This window comes from Eptesicus fuscus, chromosome 13 (genome assembly GCF_027574615.1).
Source record: "Eptesicus fuscus isolate TK198812 chromosome 13, DD_ASM_mEF_20220401, whole genome shotgun sequence".
In the NCBI taxonomy this organism is placed as follows: domain Eukaryota; kingdom Metazoa; phylum Chordata; class Mammalia; order Chiroptera; family Vespertilionidae; genus Eptesicus; species Eptesicus fuscus.
This window is the reverse complement of record NC_072485.1, coordinates 37,291,747-37,310,729: the sequence shown is the minus strand read 5'-3', so window position 1 is coordinate 37,310,729 and position 18,983 is coordinate 37,291,747. Positions and strand designations below refer to the sequence as shown.

General features: G+C 44.2%; 2 protein-coding genes across 3 annotated transcripts; one reads left to right on the top strand and one right to left on the bottom strand.

Moving 5' to 3' along the window:
- The first annotated feature begins 1,346 nt into the window (after window positions 1-1,346).
- Window positions 1,347-6,367, top strand: THRSP (thyroid hormone responsive). Of its 2 annotated transcripts, XM_054724908.1 has the most exons (3): window positions 1,347-1,359; window positions 1,453-2,027; window positions 4,612-6,367. In XM_054724908.1, the coding sequence occupies exon 2, from the start codon at window positions 1,562-1,564 to the stop codon at window positions 2,006-2,008; it is 447 nt and encodes a 148-aa protein (XP_054580883.1). In that variant the 5' UTR covers window positions 1,347-1,359; window positions 1,453-1,561; the 3' UTR covers window positions 2,009-2,027; window positions 4,612-6,367. The 2 variants fall into 2 exon arrangements, with proteins under 2 accessions (XP_054580883.1, XP_028014142.1); XM_028158341.2 differs by lacking the exon at window positions 1,347-1,359 and having other exon boundaries at window positions 1,366-2,027.
- Window positions 6,368-7,215: 848 nt separating this feature from the next.
- Window positions 7,216-14,704, bottom strand: NDUFC2 (NADH:ubiquinone oxidoreductase subunit C2). Its single transcript, XM_008150014.3, has 3 exons — window positions 14,405-14,704; window positions 9,158-9,301; window positions 7,216-7,397 (listed from the first exon to the last, which is right to left on the bottom strand). The coding sequence occupies exons 1-3, from the start codon at window positions 14,571-14,573 to the stop codon at window positions 7,348-7,350; spliced, it is 363 nt and encodes a 120-aa protein (XP_008148236.1). The 5' UTR covers window positions 14,574-14,704; the 3' UTR covers window positions 7,216-7,347.
- Window positions 14,705-18,983: the final 4,279 nt, after the last annotated feature.

Here is an 18,983-nt window from a genome sequence, read left to right as displayed (position 1 = left end):
AGTCGCTTAGGTGAACCCTGGCTGGTTTGGCTCAGTGGATAGAGCGTTGGCCTGTGGACTAGTCAAGGGCACATGCTGGGTTGTGGGCTTGGTCCCCAGTGTGGGGCATGCAGGAGGCAGCTGATCAACGATTATCTCTCATCATTGATGTTTCTATCTCTCTCTCCCTCTCCCTCTCCCTTCCCTTCTGAAATCCATTAAAAAATATATATATATATTTTTAAAAGAATCACTTAGGTGAGACACATTCCCTTCCCTGGGCTCTCCTCTTCTCTCCTCTCTTGCTGGGCAGAAAGTACCCAGAGATCTTTTCACCTGAGGCGGTGTTGTGAGCAGGTGGCCGAACCAGAATTCTGACTCTGACACAGCTTGCAGTGCAACTTTGAGCCTCCCTCTGGGCCTCGTTTTCCCAATTCTCTCCTACATAAGTATAACAAATGCAGTTTGGTAATTGTGATAATGTGGCTGTGAAAAGAATTATTATCTTCCAAGACTTTGGCCAAAGGACTAGGCCAGTGGTAAAGAGGAAGCACTGTAACGGGTGGGATTACAGGTTAGAGTTGGGAGGGGCCTGAGCATGAACCTAGAATCTGCCCAGATAATACTTTTGGGACTGTGCTTTGTGGCTTACAAAGCATTTTCTTTAGCTTTGTTTTATTCGATCCTCACAACAATACCCCGAATTTACAGATAAAGATACAGACCCTGTGACCTTGTGCAACTCGTTCAACCTCACGTGATCTAGAGCACTGACCGGAGGTGGGAGAGAGGTGGTCCTGGGCTGGAATCCCAGCTCCAACAGGACCATGGGCGGGTTCCTTTAGCAATCTACACCTCAGCGTTCTTATTGTTAAACAGGAAGATTCAATATTCATCATAGGGTTGTGGTGAAGATTAAATGAGATAACTTGTGAAAGGGTTTAGTGCAGAAATGGATGCAGAGTAGGTGCTGAATAAGTCTGTTGAATAAAGAAAAACCAAAACATGCTAGGAAACTGCAGGACTGGGCTTCTGGTTCCTATTTCAGTGCTCTTTGCCCCTCCCCCTCGCCCTCCCCCTACTCCTCACTCTCCCTCTTCCTCCAAGCGCTTTCTTTCATGACCCCTCTCGTTCATGTCACAGCCTAGGCACCCCAAGTTGAAGAAGGGAGCTGCGCCTTAGGAGGCTGCTCTAAGTAGGCAGCAAGAGGCAGCTTGGTCTCGGGTGACCCGAAGGAATTAGTGACTGCCCTGAGGTCAAATGCACTAGTTGCCAAAGAGCAAAGCTTCCCTGTAACTGGCCCCACGAGCTGACGGAGGAGGAGCCAGGCGCTTGCCCAGGCGGTCAGGAGTGCTGAAATGACATGCAGAAGGCTGGCAGGTCAGCCCCTGGGCAGATAGATCGCCTAATACAGGCACTGGGGCCCAAGCACTGGGACTGGCCTAAAACAGAGCTGTGTTTTTGACCCACCAGGTGGGCCTTGGCGTCCTGTCAAACTGTCATCACTCCCAGGAGTTAAAAATAACAGCGTAGAAACAGTGCTGGGCAGTCTGCCGGACTCAGGGTGCCAGAGGAAGCGACCATGCAGGTGCTCACCACGCGCTACCCCAAGAACTGCCTGCTGACGGTCATGGACCGGTACTCGGCCGTGGTGCAGAACATGGAGCAGGTGGTGATGTTCCCCAGCCTTCTGCGGGACATGCAGCCAAGTGCACACGGGTGTGAGGCCCAGGCTGGAGCCCCCAGTCTCTACAACTACTTCACCATGCTCAAGGCCATCCGCGTGGATGTGGAACATGGGCTGCTGCCCCGGAAGGAGGGGCAGTTCAAGATGGCAGGTGGTGGAGCCAATGAGGCTGAGCATGAAGCTGCAGAGACAGAAGAGGACGAGGAGGTCTTGGGGCAGCTGGACCTAGAAGCCCAGTTCCACCTGCACTTCTCCAGCCTTCATCACATCCTCACCCACCTTACCTTGAAAGCCGAGGAGGTGACGAGGACATACCAGGAGATAACGGGACAGGCCATTTAAGCCTCGGACTCTAGGGAAGGTAATGGTAGCCATGCTAGCGGGTGTCAGGGTCCACGGAGGGACATTCCAGGGGAGCATGGGGAGCAGTGGTGCAACCCAGTGGGAGGGTGTCTCAGACAGAGCCACCTTCACTCACTTCGGGGTTCTGGGAACATCACCTGGGAAGGCCCAAGGCCAGGCCTGCCTTACTCTCCTTCTGACCCAGAATTGGTGAGTAATGGAGTGACTGTTATGGAGACAGAGGGAAAAGTGACCTGTGAGTGCATACCTGATGTATGCACATGTGTTTATGCATGTGCACATGTTAATAAGTATGGGTATTTTACTCAGGTAAATTGTGAATTCCATGTGTGAATTCTATGTACCCAATGTTTTTTAAAGTCACAGAACGTGAAAAGTTATGTCACATAGGGGTGATAGGTGAGGCTGCTCACAATATTCCTGCACCTGACAGGGGTGCAGCCAGCCAATGGAAAGCTAAAGGATGGCTACCTGTGCTGGCATGCCTGTTGGGAAGCTCTGTTGTGAGGACATATAAATGTGTTGGAGTCCGAGCCCATATGTCTATGCACAGAAGGGTTGGGGTTGTGAGGTGTGGGTGAGCAGCCAGCTAGACAAGCAGGTGATGGCACTCGGTGACAGGAAGTGGACTTGGGACAGTTATGGGTGGGTCACTCCTGGGTAGATGGGGAGAAACTTGGCCACACCACCTGCCAGTTTTAATCCTGGGCCACCTGCCAGCCCTGCTCCCACAAACTGGCTTCATTGGTGATAAAACTTGTTCATGTCCATGGGAATCTCAAAACCACAGATGGAGGTAGGTGGGGCAGGATTTTTATCCCCATTTTACTGGCAAGGAAATGAAAGCCAGAGGTGAAGTGACTCACTAAAAGTCACCTAGTAAGAGGACAAAAGCAAGACTGGCCCCAACTTTGAGCTGGGTGTTCTTTTTATCACACCGGATCTTGGCTATATGTGCTATATTCATAATCTGCCTGAAGGCCACCTGTAATGATGGAGATTAAACAGGGACCCGAACACAGTGTATGGTGAGCTCTGCTCAGGTATTTCCTCAGCCATTCTTCCTTCCACTACCTCAGACCCAAATTCGAACTTTAGCCTAGCTTCTCTCTCCCCTCAAGGCTTCCTAGGTTGCCTTTCAGAGGTTCTTGAATATAACTGAATTGGGTCAACAGCTCGGAGTCAAGTTCTGGTTCCACCACTAATGAGCTGTGAGGCCTCACTTTTCTGGGCTTCAGTTTCTTCAGTGAATCATAACAGTGGTAGTAAAAACAACAACAGGTATTTGAATAGTTTTATAGGTTTAAATCACTTGTATATTATCTAATAGAATTAGCATCCCCTTTTACAGATGAAAAAGCTGGAGGCCTGAGAAGTAAAATGAGCCCAAGATTATTCAGGAAATGTCAGAGCTGAGATGCAAATGAGCCCTGGCCTAACTGGCGTCTAAGTCCTTTCCTCTGTGCTAGTGAATTTCCTTAGCGCCATAGAATTCTGCAGCCTGGGCAGGAGGTGGGAACTGGGGGGAGGGAGAGAGGAGGGAACTGCGTGGGTAGAACACCCACTCTTTGATCAACCCCAAACTACTTCACAGACAAGAGAAGCAGTTCTACACAACACTACTGATTTTCGTGGCATAGCAGAAGTTAAAAAACCTGGGCTCTGCTCCTGGCTCTGTATGACCCCGGATAACTTACCTTTCTTCTCTCTCTCTCTCTTTCAATATATTTTATTGATTTTTTTTACAGAGAGGAAGGGAGAGGGAGAGAGAGTTAGAATGATGAGAGAGAAACATCAATCAGCTGCCTCCTGCACACCCCCTACTGGGGTTGTGCCCCCAACCAAGGTACATGCCCTTGACCAGAATTGAACCTGGGACCCTTGAGTCTGCAGGCTGACGCTCTATCCACTGAGCCAAACCAGTTAGGGCTCTCTCTCTCTTTTTAAAACATATTTTTTTGTTGTTGATTTCAGAGAGGAAGGTAGAGGGAGAGAGATAGAAACATCAATGATGAGAGAGAATCTTTGATCAGCTACTTCCTGCATGCCCCACACTGGGGATTGAGCCTGAAACCTGGGCATGTGCCCTGACTGGAATTGAACTGTGACCTCCGGGTTCATAGGTCAATGCTCAACCACACTGGCCAGACTTTTTTTATTCCTCATCCGAAGATATGTTTTTATTGATTTTTAGAAAGAGAGGAATAGAGAGAGAAACATCGATGTGACAGAAACACCAATTGGTTGCCTCCTGTACATGCTCTGACAGGGACCTGAACTGCAACCCAGGTATGTGCTCTGACTGGGAATTGAACCTGTTACATTCCAGGACAACGCTCCAACCGAGCCACACCAGCCAGGGCTAACTTACTTTTCTGCATCGCAGTTTCCCTTTGGTAAAATGAAGTTATTGCAGCTCTGATAACATGATTCTTCTTACAGTGCTATGATACTGCCAGGCTTCTCCTACAGCAACATCACTGAGCTTTTTCATTATTTTTCCTGTTCAGGAGGAACATGACAGTACCTCAGTGATGTTGTTTTACACTCACTTGGTTTTTTAATATTTCTGCATTCCACAGATCCCTTTACACGAGAGAAGGCAGACTCTGTGATGAGGACTCGGAGCAGTTCGCTAGCCCTGGCGATGAGACCAGAAAGGCTAGACCTGCACTGGAAGTGAGGCGACGTGGTTTTCTGGGATGCTTCACTACTTCCCTTTGGGCACCAATTCGTGACTCGTCGCTGGGTCACCTTTAGGATGCTTGCTGCTCTTTACAACTCTCCCTCTCTCCTCTTACCAGCCTGGGATAGTGGTCCGTGGATCATGAGGGGCCAGATGATATCTAGACAGTGTGGCATGGTAGGAACATAGATAGGTTTTAGCATTTGACCAATTCTTAGCAATTCACTGTGTGATCTTTGGCAAGTTATTTAATCCATTGGAACCTAAATTTCACCATCTATAAAATGGGGATAGTATTGCCAACCTCCCAAGGTTGGTCTAGAAATTAAACAAAATAGAATCAAAAGCACCTGGCATATAAGTACTGTTATTTATACGCTCATTCCCCCACCCCCACCCACCTGTATTTCTGTATTTGCTCTAGCCTTTGTTTTTTACACTCCAGAACCAAGAGGTAGCAGAGTCCCTTGGATTGAGTGGTTCACTCTTGTTCCTGCCAAGCACAGGTGAACTATAAGCCTATTTAGTACAGAAACCATCCATATATATAAAAGCCTCAGTGACCGTTATGGCTGGTCGCTATGATGCACACTGACTGGTCAGTGTGCTCCCACAGTGGGAGCATTGCTCAGCCAGAAGCCGGGCTCATGGCTGGAGAGTGCAGCTGTGATGGTGGGAGCCTCTCCCACCTCTGCGACAGCACTACCGAGCAGTGGCGGCAGGTGCAGCGGGGCTGGGATGAGCGGGAACAGCGCAGCACCTGGCTCCAGCTCGGGCTCCTCCCTGGCCACCTGCTGCTTCGCACACTGCTACATCCCTCAGGGATGTTGGACCTAAACCGGCAGTCCAACATCCCCCGAGGGGTCCCGGATTGTGAGAGGGTGCAGGCCAAGCTGAGGGACCCCACCGGTGCTCAAATTTTGTGCACCAGGCCTGTAGTTAAAAAATAATACCTTGTATTTGTACATTATTAACTCTAAAGTACTTCCTTAGTCATGATTTTATATTCAACAAGTGGCACTTGAAAACAGAGATGGAACTCATCTGATTTTGCCCAGAAACCATGCTTATAATCACATGCCACCTACTTTGAAGTCACATGGAAAGAAACAATTTTATTAATCGCCAAAAACTAATCTATATTATAAAAGTCCAGTGGCTGGAACGCTGGAACGACCAAACAACCAGTCACGAGGAGGTGCATGGAGCACCTCTCGATCCCTCTCCCCGGCCTGTGAGCTGCTTGTGGTGGTGGCGCGGGGCTCGCGGCTCACATGGAGTGGTGGGATCACGCACAGCGGGTCTGGGGTCCCTCTGGCACAGCAGGTCTGGGTCTCGCACGATTTTGCGCGCTAGGTCTCTAGTCTGATCATAAAATCTGAGCCTGGAAACAAAAACTTTCTGGACAAGCACTTGGATTTGATGAGCAATAAAAAGCTCAGCCCTTGCTGGTTTTGCTCAGTGGATAGAGCATCAGCCCGCAGAATAAAGGGTCCTGGGTTCGATTCCAGTCAAGGGCACACGCCCAGGTTGCAGGCTTGATCCCAGGAGGCAGCCAATCAATGCTTCTCTCATATTACTGATGTTTCTCTCTCTCCCTTCCTCTCTAAAATTAATCAATCAATAAAAATTATATATAAAAAAAGAGTAAGCTTGTAAGCTCATTCCAGTTAGGTGGGATCTTTTACTACTAATTGCACTGAGCTCCGCTGAGAGTGTTAGCACTGAGCCCACTTTCTCCAGGATGATCCATCTAAGAGCAAAGCCCCTTTGCAGGATCAGTTTTCTGTTGTCCTGGTCTTGAGTTTCCTGCTTGTAAACCACCTCCTATATTGTTCAGAGCTAAAAAATGCAAGCCTGACCATGTTATTCCTATTAAAAACCCTTTAGTGACTTCCTACCACCTAGAGCAGGAGTGAGGACTGTCCGGCCCACATGCTGCATATGGCCTGAAAAATCATCTGGTCTGGCCTTGCCAAGGCATTAGGGTTGAGTTAAATGTCTGACCAAATATAGCAGGCTGTTTTAAGTTGATAATTTTGAATGGCCCTCAAATGATGTTATAAATATCCAATTGGCCCTTTGCAGAAAAAAGGTTCCCAACCCCACCCAGAGGATCAAGTCAAAATTATTCTACATGACTTACAAAACCCTCCATAATCTAGCTTGCTTTGCTCTAGAATGGGAGCAGGCAAACCTTTTCTGTAAAGGGCCATATATTAGATATTTTAGGCTTTGTAGGCCATAAGGTCTCTGTCATAACTATACAACTCTGCCCTCTGCTGTTGTAGCATGGAAGCAAGCATAAACATGTAAACATGTGAGCATGGCTGTGTGCCAAAAGAACTTACTGCCATGGGCCAGATTTGACCCACAGGCTATAGTTTTCAAACTCCGAACTATAACTGGACTTCATTTTTAAATCTGTCAGATGTCTTCTTAAAATTGGGTAAATGAAAACTGACCATTGTTTTTCTTATGACAAAAAGGAGTCAGAATGTTCATGATGACCATTTTAATCACAAGGTGTTAACATACAGATTAATATAAACTTCAGATATCGTGAAATCATGCTCCACAAAATTCAGAAATAACTGTTCTCAGTGAAACCAAAGAAAGTGTTTTGGAGACTTCAACGCACTGGATAGAATTCTTCAAATTTTTCACCATAAGTTTTCTTATCTATAAAAGGAAAGATCACAAAAGATTTATGTTTAAAGTATGTTTTAAATCATATTTCCTAAAGAATAAAATTAAAATGTAATATTCTTACAGACAGAAACCCCTAAAATTTCCTTCTTTTCTTGTCCTCAACCATGGTTTGGTGATCACTGAAACATTTTGCTATACTGAGTGGATTTTGAGGAATCTGTGGTGACATCCAGATGGCTGCCTGGAGGGCAAGGTGCTGCCAGGGGAATCCTGGCTAAAGGGGTGAGGGAAGGAAGAACAGGGAGGGGCCCAGAGCTGAGGTCGTCAAGTACTCCATGCCTGTGTGGTCAATGCATGAGGCTCTTGGCACACCTGCCAGTAACTGCTGCTCAGAGACAAAAAGAGCCCATAAGGCTATACACACTCCTGCTGACAGGGAGCTAGTAGAAATACGGAGGCAAAGAGCTAGAGGTCTGGAACTGAGGACTGCTCTTCCATTGGTTCTCACTCTTAGAAATGAATATTCCCAAGATTCCTTCCAGCTCTAACATCTAGCAGTTCTGAGTATTCCCCATGCGTTATACAACCGCTATTCATGGCTTTGTACTAGTCTTTGGGCTTTTCATTGGCAAAAACAAAACAAAACACTTTCTGATCCATCATTAACATTACGTATGTGACTAAAGGTTATAGGAATGTCAAATAGAGTAATAAAATTTAGAATAAACAGGACCTTAGAGATCATCATTCAGTCTAATAAAATTTCAATGCTTAATATTATACGTATAGGAAAGTCTATTTAAAATCTATATATTTACACGTTTAAAATTTTGCTTCCTTCTTTTTCCTTCCTTCCTTCACATATATACACATCTGTATTGTGTATGTGTAAAATAAAAGGAAGGCAATTATATCATAATTATAGCTGAACAGAGATAAGCAGTTTGCTGAGGAAATTCCTGTCTGTAGCTGGGTGAAAACTTCATTGAGATGATGAACCTTGAGCAGGAATTTGTTAGATGGGAATGGTGGAAATGGGACAAGAGGAGGATCAAGAAAAAAGTACAGTGTGTACAAAGTGATACAGGGCAGGTTCAGAACCCGGAATTTCATGAGGCAGGAGATGAGTTATGGGAGATGAGGCAGGGTTCTGTTTGTTCAGGTCAGCTATTATTTATTAAGTGCCTACTATGTGTTGGCTCTGTCCTAGAGCCTGGGACATTCAAAGATGAAGCTGCAGTGTAATGAGTGACACACTATGTATAAGTAATGTGGTGGATAAAAGGTATGGGCAAAGTGTTTCTACCAGGCAACTAACCTGAGACATGATCTTCAGCAAGACCAAAAACAGAGGTGACTGAAGGCAAGTGCAATGATTCAAGCAAAAGATTATTAGGGCCTGAACCAGGGTAGTAGCAGTGGGACAGAGAGGAGAGTTCAGAGGTGAGAAATAGGAAGTAGAACAGTAAGACTTGATGGGAAGTAAAAGAGAAAGACTTGAAGATGATTCCCAGGCTTCTGATAGAGTACACAGGTGGACAGTGGTGCCATCACTGAAGTAGGACACAGAACAGAAGGTCTGGGCAGGCAGAGGGTACATGAGGGTCTATTTGCTGTCTGAGGTACTTAGCCAGAAACCTGACATATGAATTCAAGAAAATTCTGGTCTATGGACAACCATGTGGGACTCAACAGAATAGAGAAGATACCTGAAGCTACAGACATGGAAAACATTAACTAGGGGAAATGATGTAAAATAAGAAAGGTTTTTTACAATTAAATTGAAATACCTTCTTCAGGAAAATCCTCTGGATGTAATTTTATATATGCAAACATATCATGGTCCTTCACAGCATACATATAGTCTTGACGTTTTAAAAGATAATATCCAACAAAAAAAAAGGAAGTAACATATAGAAGCTGGCGATGCAAACCTGAAAATCAAAGGACAAATCCCAAAGAAAACAAAAATCAGTCAGTCAATATAATGTAAGATTATAATTTGTTTTTCTTCTAAAATTCTTTCTTTTTTTTTTTAAAAAAAGGACTTTCTATATGGCTATTCTGAACAAACAGCCTTGATCTTGAGATGTCTTCTTAAAGCAACTTGACAACTATAAAAGTCAACAGTAAAGTCTACAAACATCACTACCAATAGAACCAAGATTTTTAAAAATGAGGTTTTATAAATTTCTTCATGGCAAAAGGTGTGTAAGTACCAAATCCCAAATGCTAGACTGAGAACAGAAAACAATATTTTCTTCTTCGATAAGTTAACTTTAGACCTAAACTAATTTATATTCCAGGATATGTTCAGGATGTGATGAGCTGAGGGAAAGTCCTCCACAAATGGTCTAAAAGCAATTTTGTTGGTCTCCATATACTGATTTATATTTGCAAAATTAGCGGTTACTACAACAGCAGGCTAACTACAAATATATCTCAGTTCTCTTTTGTACCATCTAAATTTCCTCCTATTTGCATCTATTATCTATTCAAAAACTGTATTTAAAAATTCATCATATTAAAAAAAACACACCCTATTATAATGAGACTAGAGAGGATCAAATCACATGCCCTAGAGAAAAATTTCATTTGAAGGGGAGATCCAAGGGTATGAACTTTATATACGAAATATTTTTTGCAAAAGGCTAACTGCAGGTTTGATTTTCTAGCTAAACCCCAGATTTCTATCTCCAGCTCTCCACTTCTTATCCCACATCTTCCTTTGGAGAACTCGTTTATTACTATACTTTTATCTACTATCCATGTGCTGGTGACCCACAAGTACATCCAACTCAAGACACTCATATTGAATAACAGATACATCCAGATATGTCCACTTAAATATCCCCAAATGAACTCATTTCCTTCCTATTCATACCTCTTTCTCCTAATTCCAAGAATAAGACCTTTTGCCCAGAAATCTAAGTCCTGGGTAATAAACACAGTAATCATCCTTTATTTCTACCCTCTTCCCAATATCCAGCCACTGAGTGCTGTCAATTCTACCTTGTAAATATTTCCTCACTTATCTCTCATTTGCACTAACTGGTCTCCCCTTCAACCAATTTTTCACTCTGTAATGATCCCAGCTTTTATCCTGTCACTAGAGGAATTTTTACTGAAATATAAACCTAGCTTGTTGGTCCCTTCTCCTTCAATTATAGTCAACAGGAGTCCAAACTCTTGCATTTGACCTCCAAAGCCCTTCATGAGCCAACTCTCCCACCTTCATCTTCTGGCACTCCCTGAGAGGCAGTGTGCTCCAGCAGCACTGAACTGCCTTTTTAAAAAAATATATATTTTTTTATTGATTTCATAGAGGAGAGGAGAGGGAGAGAGACAGAAATATCCATGAAAGAGAATCATTGATCGGCTGCCTCCTGCACACCCTCTATTGGGGGTCGAGCCCACAACCTGGGCATGTGCCCTTGATCAGAATCGAACCCGGGATCCTTGAGTCCACAGGCCGATGCTCTATCCACTGAGCCAAACCAGGTAGGGCTGAACTGCTTTTAACTCCTCATAAAAACTAGGCTTCTTCATGCTTCTACATACCACACACTTATTATTTCTCTGCCCAGAAACTTCCTGATCCTTCAAGACTTAACTCAGACATCACTTCAGCTATGAAGTCTTCCCAGAACTTTCCTGAATTTAAAAGGGTGAGCTCATCTCTATTAATATGTAAGTTGCTATAGTAATTATTTCTTTCTCTACTACCAGGCAACACCAATGTTTCATTCATTTTTGTATACCAGTACATAGATAGCAGTTAATATTTAATTAAGTGAATGAATGACCTTGGGCAAGTCAATTTACTAACTCTAAAACAAAGATAATACCTATCCTATCTTTCTCACAGCAGTAGTATATAAACAAACAAACAAACAAACAAAAGGCATATAAAATATTTTGGAAAAATGTGTAAAACAACAAAAATGTAAAATATTACTATGTCCTGGGACTGGATAGGGCCCAGGCTCTTTTGCATTCTCCCTTGCCCCAAACAGCCACTGTTCTCCCAAATTGGGCCACTTGCAGCACAGCAAACCAAAGGGTGCTGGCTGGGTTGTCCCATGTGCCACTGGACTACAAAGAATGACTTTCTGTGCTTACCCATATCTCTCACAGCAAGACTTCATAAATATTTTAGACATTGTCAGTGTCCCAGCCCTAAAGGCAGGCTTAGCCTCTTCCCAAGTCCCCATTTCCCTAACCTCTCTTCTCTCTCAGTGGTAGTCTCCCTCTTACCACATAAATCACCCCTCCACAATCATTTCCCCTTTCCTTTACTCAGTTAATCTAAATTTGGAGCCATGGTGCTCTTTGCAGAACACCGAAAATTACGGATAAATTAAACTAGAAATCAATAAATATTTAATTTTGTGGACTACACATAGATACCAACTAACTGTAAATTTAGGGCAGGTAAGTGGTAGCCAGCAACAGGGGTTTAAAAACAAATGATAGGAGAAAAGCTTAAGAAAAAATTCTATTTAATGTTTTCTGCTAACTTGAAAAAGATCTGCACAATTTGATTTCATTGATAGAATATTCCAATACTACCCACAGAATGCCAGGTCCTCTCCAGGACTATATTTTGAAAATCCTTTCCCACTCCTCCAACTCTGTCACACCTGTTACCCTATGTGCATAAACTTGTACAACAATTTGTCTTTTTAATGGATATGCTCATCTGATTTGTAAATATTTGGAGGGTTGAGACCATGTTTTATATTTCCTTGCAATCTACATAGACTTGTTTATCCAATAAATACTTATTAAGCACTACTATATGCCAGACATTGAGCTAGACACATTATGAATTCAATAAATGCTACTAATGATACAATTTCAATAAAGTCAAGACCTAAATTTTCCAAAGCAACTTAGGGAAATCCAGGGAACTCAGGAACTCTGATCCCTAGCTCTGGGCTAAGTGCTTTATATACATCATCTCATCTAGTTCTCACAGCCACACAAAGAGGTAGACATTCTCCTTATTTCATAGATGAGGAAACTAAAGCTCATAGCGGTAAGTTACTTCCCTAGAATCAAATGGCTGGTAAAGTGGAGGTGGTATCCAACCCATATCGTAACCACTAAGCTCTTCTGTCTTCCAGAAAAGACACAAAACCTAGTTTGATAAGGCGAGATTAAGTGGTATATACTTCACATTTCAGCCAATCTCTACTTGCTCTGGAACAGTTCCCCTCTGATCTGTACCTCCTATATGCTCCACAGGCACTCCCTGCTCATCCACTTTCATCAAAACAGGTAACTGTCTCACTAGACCCATTTGTCTACCAGACTAAAAGCTCCTCAGGGTCGGGGATGGCATTCCTCACCCCACATACCTTGTATGTCAGCGGTCGCCAACCGGTGGTCCATGGACCACGGTGGTCCATGAGGTCCGAAAGGTTGGCGACCGCTGCTGTATGTAACACTGCCTGGCAAAGAGAAAGAGCTCTGTAAATGTTAAACTAACATACTGTAAACTGTCTGCATAACTACTGCTAAGGAAAGGGAAATTTGTCCAGCACCTTTTGTGGACCAGGCATTTTACCGATCTCACTTAATTGTCACAACAAATATGCAAAGATCAATTACTCCCGTTTTGTAGATGAGGAAACTTTGGCTCTGAACTGCCTAAGTAACGTGCCCAAGAGTGACACAGTTGGGAAGCAGTGGAGGAAGGCCATTTAGTTCCAAAGTGGAGCTCTTTCTATTACATGAAGAGTAAGACTTGGTACACGAGGAGTAGTAAAGAGAAGGGAGAAAACCCCATCTCCCCATAGGCAGAAATGGTCAAAGATCATTCCTTTCTGTAGAGCAGGGTCATGTCCAAGGGAGAAGGGATTTCAATACTATTTAAGCAATGGAAATGCTGAGATTTGGTGGGCTGGAAGCTGACCTCCAGGTATGACATAGAGCTGGAAGGCAAAAGAGGCACAAGTGAGGTGATTCCTGGTTGCTGGAATCACTGTAGTATTAACTTTCTTCCTAACTGGGCTCCTGGGCTCCACTCAGTATTGCTTCACATTGTTGACAAAGTTGACACAGGTCTGATCATTGCATCTCTGCCCGCCTCTCCCAACTCCCCCAGCAATCAAAAGCTAAAAAGGTTCCCCTAGGGAATAGCCACGAGGTTCCTACTAGCCTTATTGCCCTACCCTGCACACTCAATCATCAAACCATCTGCCATCCAAAGGCCCTTGCCTTCATTTATTCCTACTAGCCCCATAGGTCTGGAAGGCTGTTAAGTCATAGCTTAGTTCAAAATCTCCCAGTTTCCCTCCACTTTTCCCCTTTGGAGATCCACAGCCCTCAGCACACCTACTGTGTCAGCTATTAATGGCTCTGACAGGACGCCACTGCCCAGTGGCTTAGAGCCTCCTACTCAAAGCCAGGTCTCTACACAAGCAGCATCCGTAGTATCTGGTAGTTTAACATCAGGCCTCCTCCCAGACCTAATGAATCAGAATGCACATTTTAACAAGATCCTAGGTTATCAGTAGTATGCTACAGTTTGAGAGCACTATTTTCAAATATAGACCCTGAGGTCTAAAAACAGGCTCTGCTACTTATTGGCCGTATGACCTTGGGCAAGCTGCTTGAACCCCTCGAAGGCTGTTTTCTCCTTGTGGATAATAACTCCCCAGGAGGTGCGTTGAGGATCAAATGCTATAATGTACGTGTCAGTAGTACATATAGCATGGAGTGAACGCTCATTTTTGCACACACCACAGCGCGAAACGAGAGGGGCGCGGGCAGTCCATTGCCGGTCCTTCATAGCCTCGCTGTGGGGTCGTGAGTTTCACCGCACCCAGTTTCCTAAAGAGCCAAACGACCCCCTGACCCTGCCGAATTCTGAAGAGCTCACGGGCGCGGAGGCCCTAGGAAGGCGAGGCAGGGCCTGCGAGGCGGAAAGGCCCGCACAAGCGAAGGCACCTCGGCGGCCTATGGCGGAGCCGGCCCGCAGCCTGGCGACCCTCTCCCCCCGCACCGGATCCCGCCCGCGCAGCCCTCACCGGCCGTCAACACCGGCCTGTGCCGGATCGCGTTATCAATGAGGCCCGAGCAATAGCCCAAGAAGCCGAAGTAGGCGAGCCGCGGGTCCGTCAGCTTGGGCGGGGGCAGGCTCCGGGCCTCATCCGGCAGGAACTCTAAGGGCCTTCGGCCCGGCCGTCCGGTCATCATGGTGAGGCCGCTCTTATTTGAGGCCTGGCCTCAGACCGCCAACTAGGAAGAAAATCACCGCGACCGCCACCGGATTCCGCGTCCTAAACTTTCTCCTCCCCGCACTGGGCTGAAGGGCACTGCGCAGGGCGGTGCAGCGCTCAAACGCTTCCCCGGACGCACTGCTGCACGAGCTTGCCCGGGAGGTTCCGGGACACTAAGTGACCCACCCTGCTAGCCGCCCGCGGGCGCCAATTTCAGCTCACGGGTTTGGTACCGGAGTCGAGGGGTACACGAAAGGAGCCAAATTGGGAGACTAGTAGGTACTGCTCTTTTTCGCCCAACCTTCCCCACCCGGAACTGTCTCTTCCTCTCCCGCCCCTGAATGTCCCTTCAGCAAGAATTTATCTTTGCATCCAACATCTACAAGTGAACTTGATGGATAGTTTCAAGAAACGTAATTAATTGAATTCTCATAAGAGCTGTTTTCATTTTCTGGGTTTCCAGTCATTCATTCGTACCGGCACACCCTGCAAAGTCTAAAATTAAGGTCCAACCATCAACAAAGTATTGGATCATTTAGCTAAACTCTTGAAATTCAGCCTGGGCGGCAGCACCTTAAAATTTTTTCACCTCTGGGTCTTCAGGTCCTTCCTTGTACGTGACTGAGGGAAGAGGTGTTTTCTAACGATTTGAGGAAAGAAATAACTATAACATTCTGCTAAGTAATTGTTCAGTCTCTGCTCACCTACCTCCAATACTGTACTGGTAGTGTCTATCTTGGAACAGTTTTTTCTTCAGAAAGCCTTTCCTGATATTGAGTGAAAATATTTTCTTTTTGTGTTCATTCATTAATGGTATAAATACTAATTAAACCAGAGGTTAATACAAAGGTATATGTATCAACCAAAGTGGAATGATTAATTATCAGTTAAGAGTGATTAAATAAAGGACAGACCCTTTAGGCCTATAGAAGCACTCCCAGATCTGCTAGATTCCAAGTTTGGATTTTCCAAAGGAACATATATTGCAACACTTGCCTGGAAGACAGCAAGTGCTTCAAAGATTCATACTCTTTGACCCAGTAATTACATGTCGGGGAATCTGTCCTATGGATATAGTATGTCATTTTACACAAATTTTCTTTTTTAACCACAGTGTTTCTTTGAAAATTACCTTGAGACATCATTGGCAAAGATCTAAAATACTAATGACACACTCACTAGGTAGGCAAGTTTGTGGGGAAAGAGACATCATTCCTTGCCTGGGGAACATAAACTGGTGCAACTTCTATGATGAATTTGACAACATATACCAAGATTATAAATGCACATGGCCTTCACAGTGCAGTTTCCAGGTGGAAGTCATTAACAAGGAAAACTATACCAGGGTTGGTCTAGAAAGACAGCTCATCTTCCCTGCAGTTGTCTTCTGGTTCTGCTCTAAGCCTTTCCCTGGGGAAAGACAGTGACCAAGAATACCAAGTCCCTCCCACTTTCCTTTTATCTTGTGAGATTTTGGTATACTGTATGCAAATTAAACAGCAGATTAAAAAAAAATGACTTGTTTATACATCTTGTTTAAATTTTGATAGTAACCTTGGCTTGTTCTTGATTTTGCTACATTCTAGGTTTTCAAAAATATTTGTAAACTATACTATTTAGTAATTGCTGAAACCTAGCAATTTGTTGTTGAAAATTGCCCACATCTCTGCAAAGTTTAAATATACAAAGTATATTGCTTGGGAGAGTCCTGGGCTGTAGGCAGAAGTCTGAGTTCTAGTCTGCGCTGGCACCAACAAGCTATTCCTGTCTCAGGAGTCATTGCACTCTTGGCAATATAAGGGGTTGAATTGCTTTAAAGACTATATTAGGGCTTTGAACTCTTAAGCCAAACAAAACCTCACATGAAGCTTAATATATGAAATAGATCAACACATATTTGCTTTGGTAGAAGATGGGACAGCGCCGAGAGTCTCTGAGGCAACTCTCGAGAACTTTAGGGGCTCTGCAGAACATTCTGGAAATCTCTGCACCAGGTGAGCTCTTCCAGTTCTGACATCACATCACACTCACAGTAACAACCTTCAGAGTATAATTAAATGTGGCCTTGTTGAGATGTATCCAGATTCATCTTCTAATTTTCTTTTTTTGGCTTGCTTACCAATTGGCAACGATGTGAACTACACTCGGCCCTTGTGTTGATGCGGGTACTATACACATTCAGATTTTAATCGTGGCCTTGTGGTGTGTTTTCATTTTCCAACTGTGCCAAAAACTGGAGCTATCAAAACAAGTGTGGTCTCTGCTCTCAAACTGTTAAGTCTCCTCGGGAAAACAGACACATAATTACAGCCCCATTAATAGTAGTAGACTCCTGGAAGCACATGGCGGGGGTACTCAATTCTGGTGGAGCGGGAGACAAGGTAGAGGGAGAGGACTCATAAAAATATGAAGATATTGTCCTGGCCCTGGATGATTTGACTCATTTGGTTGGAGCTTTGTCCCGAGTACCAAAGGGTTTTGGGTTCCATTCCCATTCAGAGCACATGCCTAGGTTGTGGGTTCGACCCTCCGTTGGGGCTCATATGAGAAGGCAACCCATCAATGTCCTCTCGCACATTGCTGCTTCTGTCCCTTCCCCTCTCTGAAATCGGTAAGGTAAAAAAGAAAAAAAAAAGATATTTATTGAACACTTAATATGTGCCAGGCATGGTTCTAAATTTTTGTGTGATCATTTTAAAGACGAGGACATTGAGGCAAAGGATGGCTAAATAACTTGGCTACAGATTTTTTTTTAACCCTCACCCAAGGGTATTTTCCCATTGATTTTTATTTTTCTTATTTTTTAAAGTATATTTTTATTGATTTCAGAGAGGGATAGAAACATCAATGATGAGAATCACTGATTGGCTACCTTCTGCATGCCCCCTACTGGGGATCGAGCTTGCAACCCAGGCATGTGCCCTTTTACTGGAATTGAACCCGGGACCCTACAGTCCACAGGCAGATGCTCTACCCACTGAGCCAAACCAGCTAGGGCTCCCATTGATTTTTAGAGTGGAAGAGAGAGGGAAAGACAGAGAAACATCGATGCGAGAGAAACACATTGATTGGTTGCCTCCAGCACGCACCCTGACCAGGGCACGGGTGAAGGAGGAGCCTCTAACTGAGGTAATTGCCCCCGGATGCTCTATCCTCTGAGCCAAACCAGCTAGGGCATGGCTACAGATTTTTAAAAATCATGGAGGCAGAATTTAAAACCAGGCTGTTTGATTCCAGGGCCCCAATTCTTAATCACTACACTGTACTACCTTTATATTCATAGATACGATAGCAATTAAGTTGAATCTTGAGGTATCAACAATCAGATGAGAGTAGAAAAATCAGCAAAGAGGAAAGAGAGTAAGGGGCATGACTGAAAGAAAGCAAATGTACAAAACAGCATGGCACACTGGGAACTTTGAGTTGTTAGATCAGCTGGGACATAGGGTGCAAAGGGCACTGTGGTGAGGAACATAGGCTTGAGGGGCTCCTCCCAAACACCACACCCTTGGCAAAAGCCCCATCTTTATCTCTGCAATGAGACTCAAAAGCAGCCTGGGAAAACAGTGAATTTAAGAGATGGATAGCTGGATTAGCATCCCAGGATGCCAATGATCTTGGAGTCCCTCTGATCCTCTAAATGGGGATAATGGATAAATAAAAATGTGTCCAAGTTCCTACTGTCAGCCAGATAAATGTTGGCTAAATTTGAATGTGCAGCAGACATGAGGCAAACTGGGGCCCTGGATAAAAAGTGTGTATGAAGTATGCTGAAGGAAGGGTGAGGACAAGACCAGGCTGTTAAACCACTTAAGTTTGCTCAGTTGAGGAAAGTTTGAGAAATGGCAGCTTTATCAAAATTGTAGTGCTTGCTGATAGAATAAGTGAACTGTACAGGATATCCTTAACTCAATATAAGAGTAGATGTGGTTTGTAATCTCTGGTGACAGGCCAAATCATTCATTAAATATTCCACCTAGCTTTGTGAGTATTGTCATTGTATAATTTCAATAAAAAAATATCTGAAACAACATTTACAGAATGGGGACAGTACACCATCTGCTTGTATGCATGCCAATAGGAAGGTGTAGGAGCAGGTAATGATCCAAAAATGTTTTTGTGTAGAAATATAAAATGGTATTTTATATTTTATTTATATCTTCCTTGGCACATGATTCTAATTATGCTTTATAGCCTGACAATGATTATCACAGGCTACAAATAATCAATTCTGTTGATCAGACTCTCTGCTTGCCTGGAGCAAACACAGCAGTCTGAATGATCTGACAATTTTAACAGGGAAAGGCAAGATTTGTTTCGGATGTATTTCACTGCTTATGGAGGACAAGTGGCTTCTCACCCTGGTGACAATCAGGTTGCTAGGCTA

Coding starts and splice junctions, on each gene's coding strand:
- THRSP (XM_054724908.1), top strand. CDS start 1,562: ATGCAGGTGCTCACCACGCGCTACCCCAAGAACTGCCTGCTGACGGTC.
- NDUFC2 (XM_008150014.3), bottom strand. CDS start 14,573: ATGATGACCGGACGGCCGGGCCGAAGGCCCTTAGAGTTCCTGCCGGAT. Junction 9,302..14,404: donor CAGGCCGGTGTTGACGGCCG/GTGAGGGCTGCG, acceptor TTTGATTTTCAG/GTTTGCATCGCCAGCTTCTA. Junction 7,398..9,157: donor AGAGGATTTTCCTGAAGAAG/GTATTTCAATTT, acceptor TTCCTTTTATAG/ATAAGAAAACTTATGGTGAA.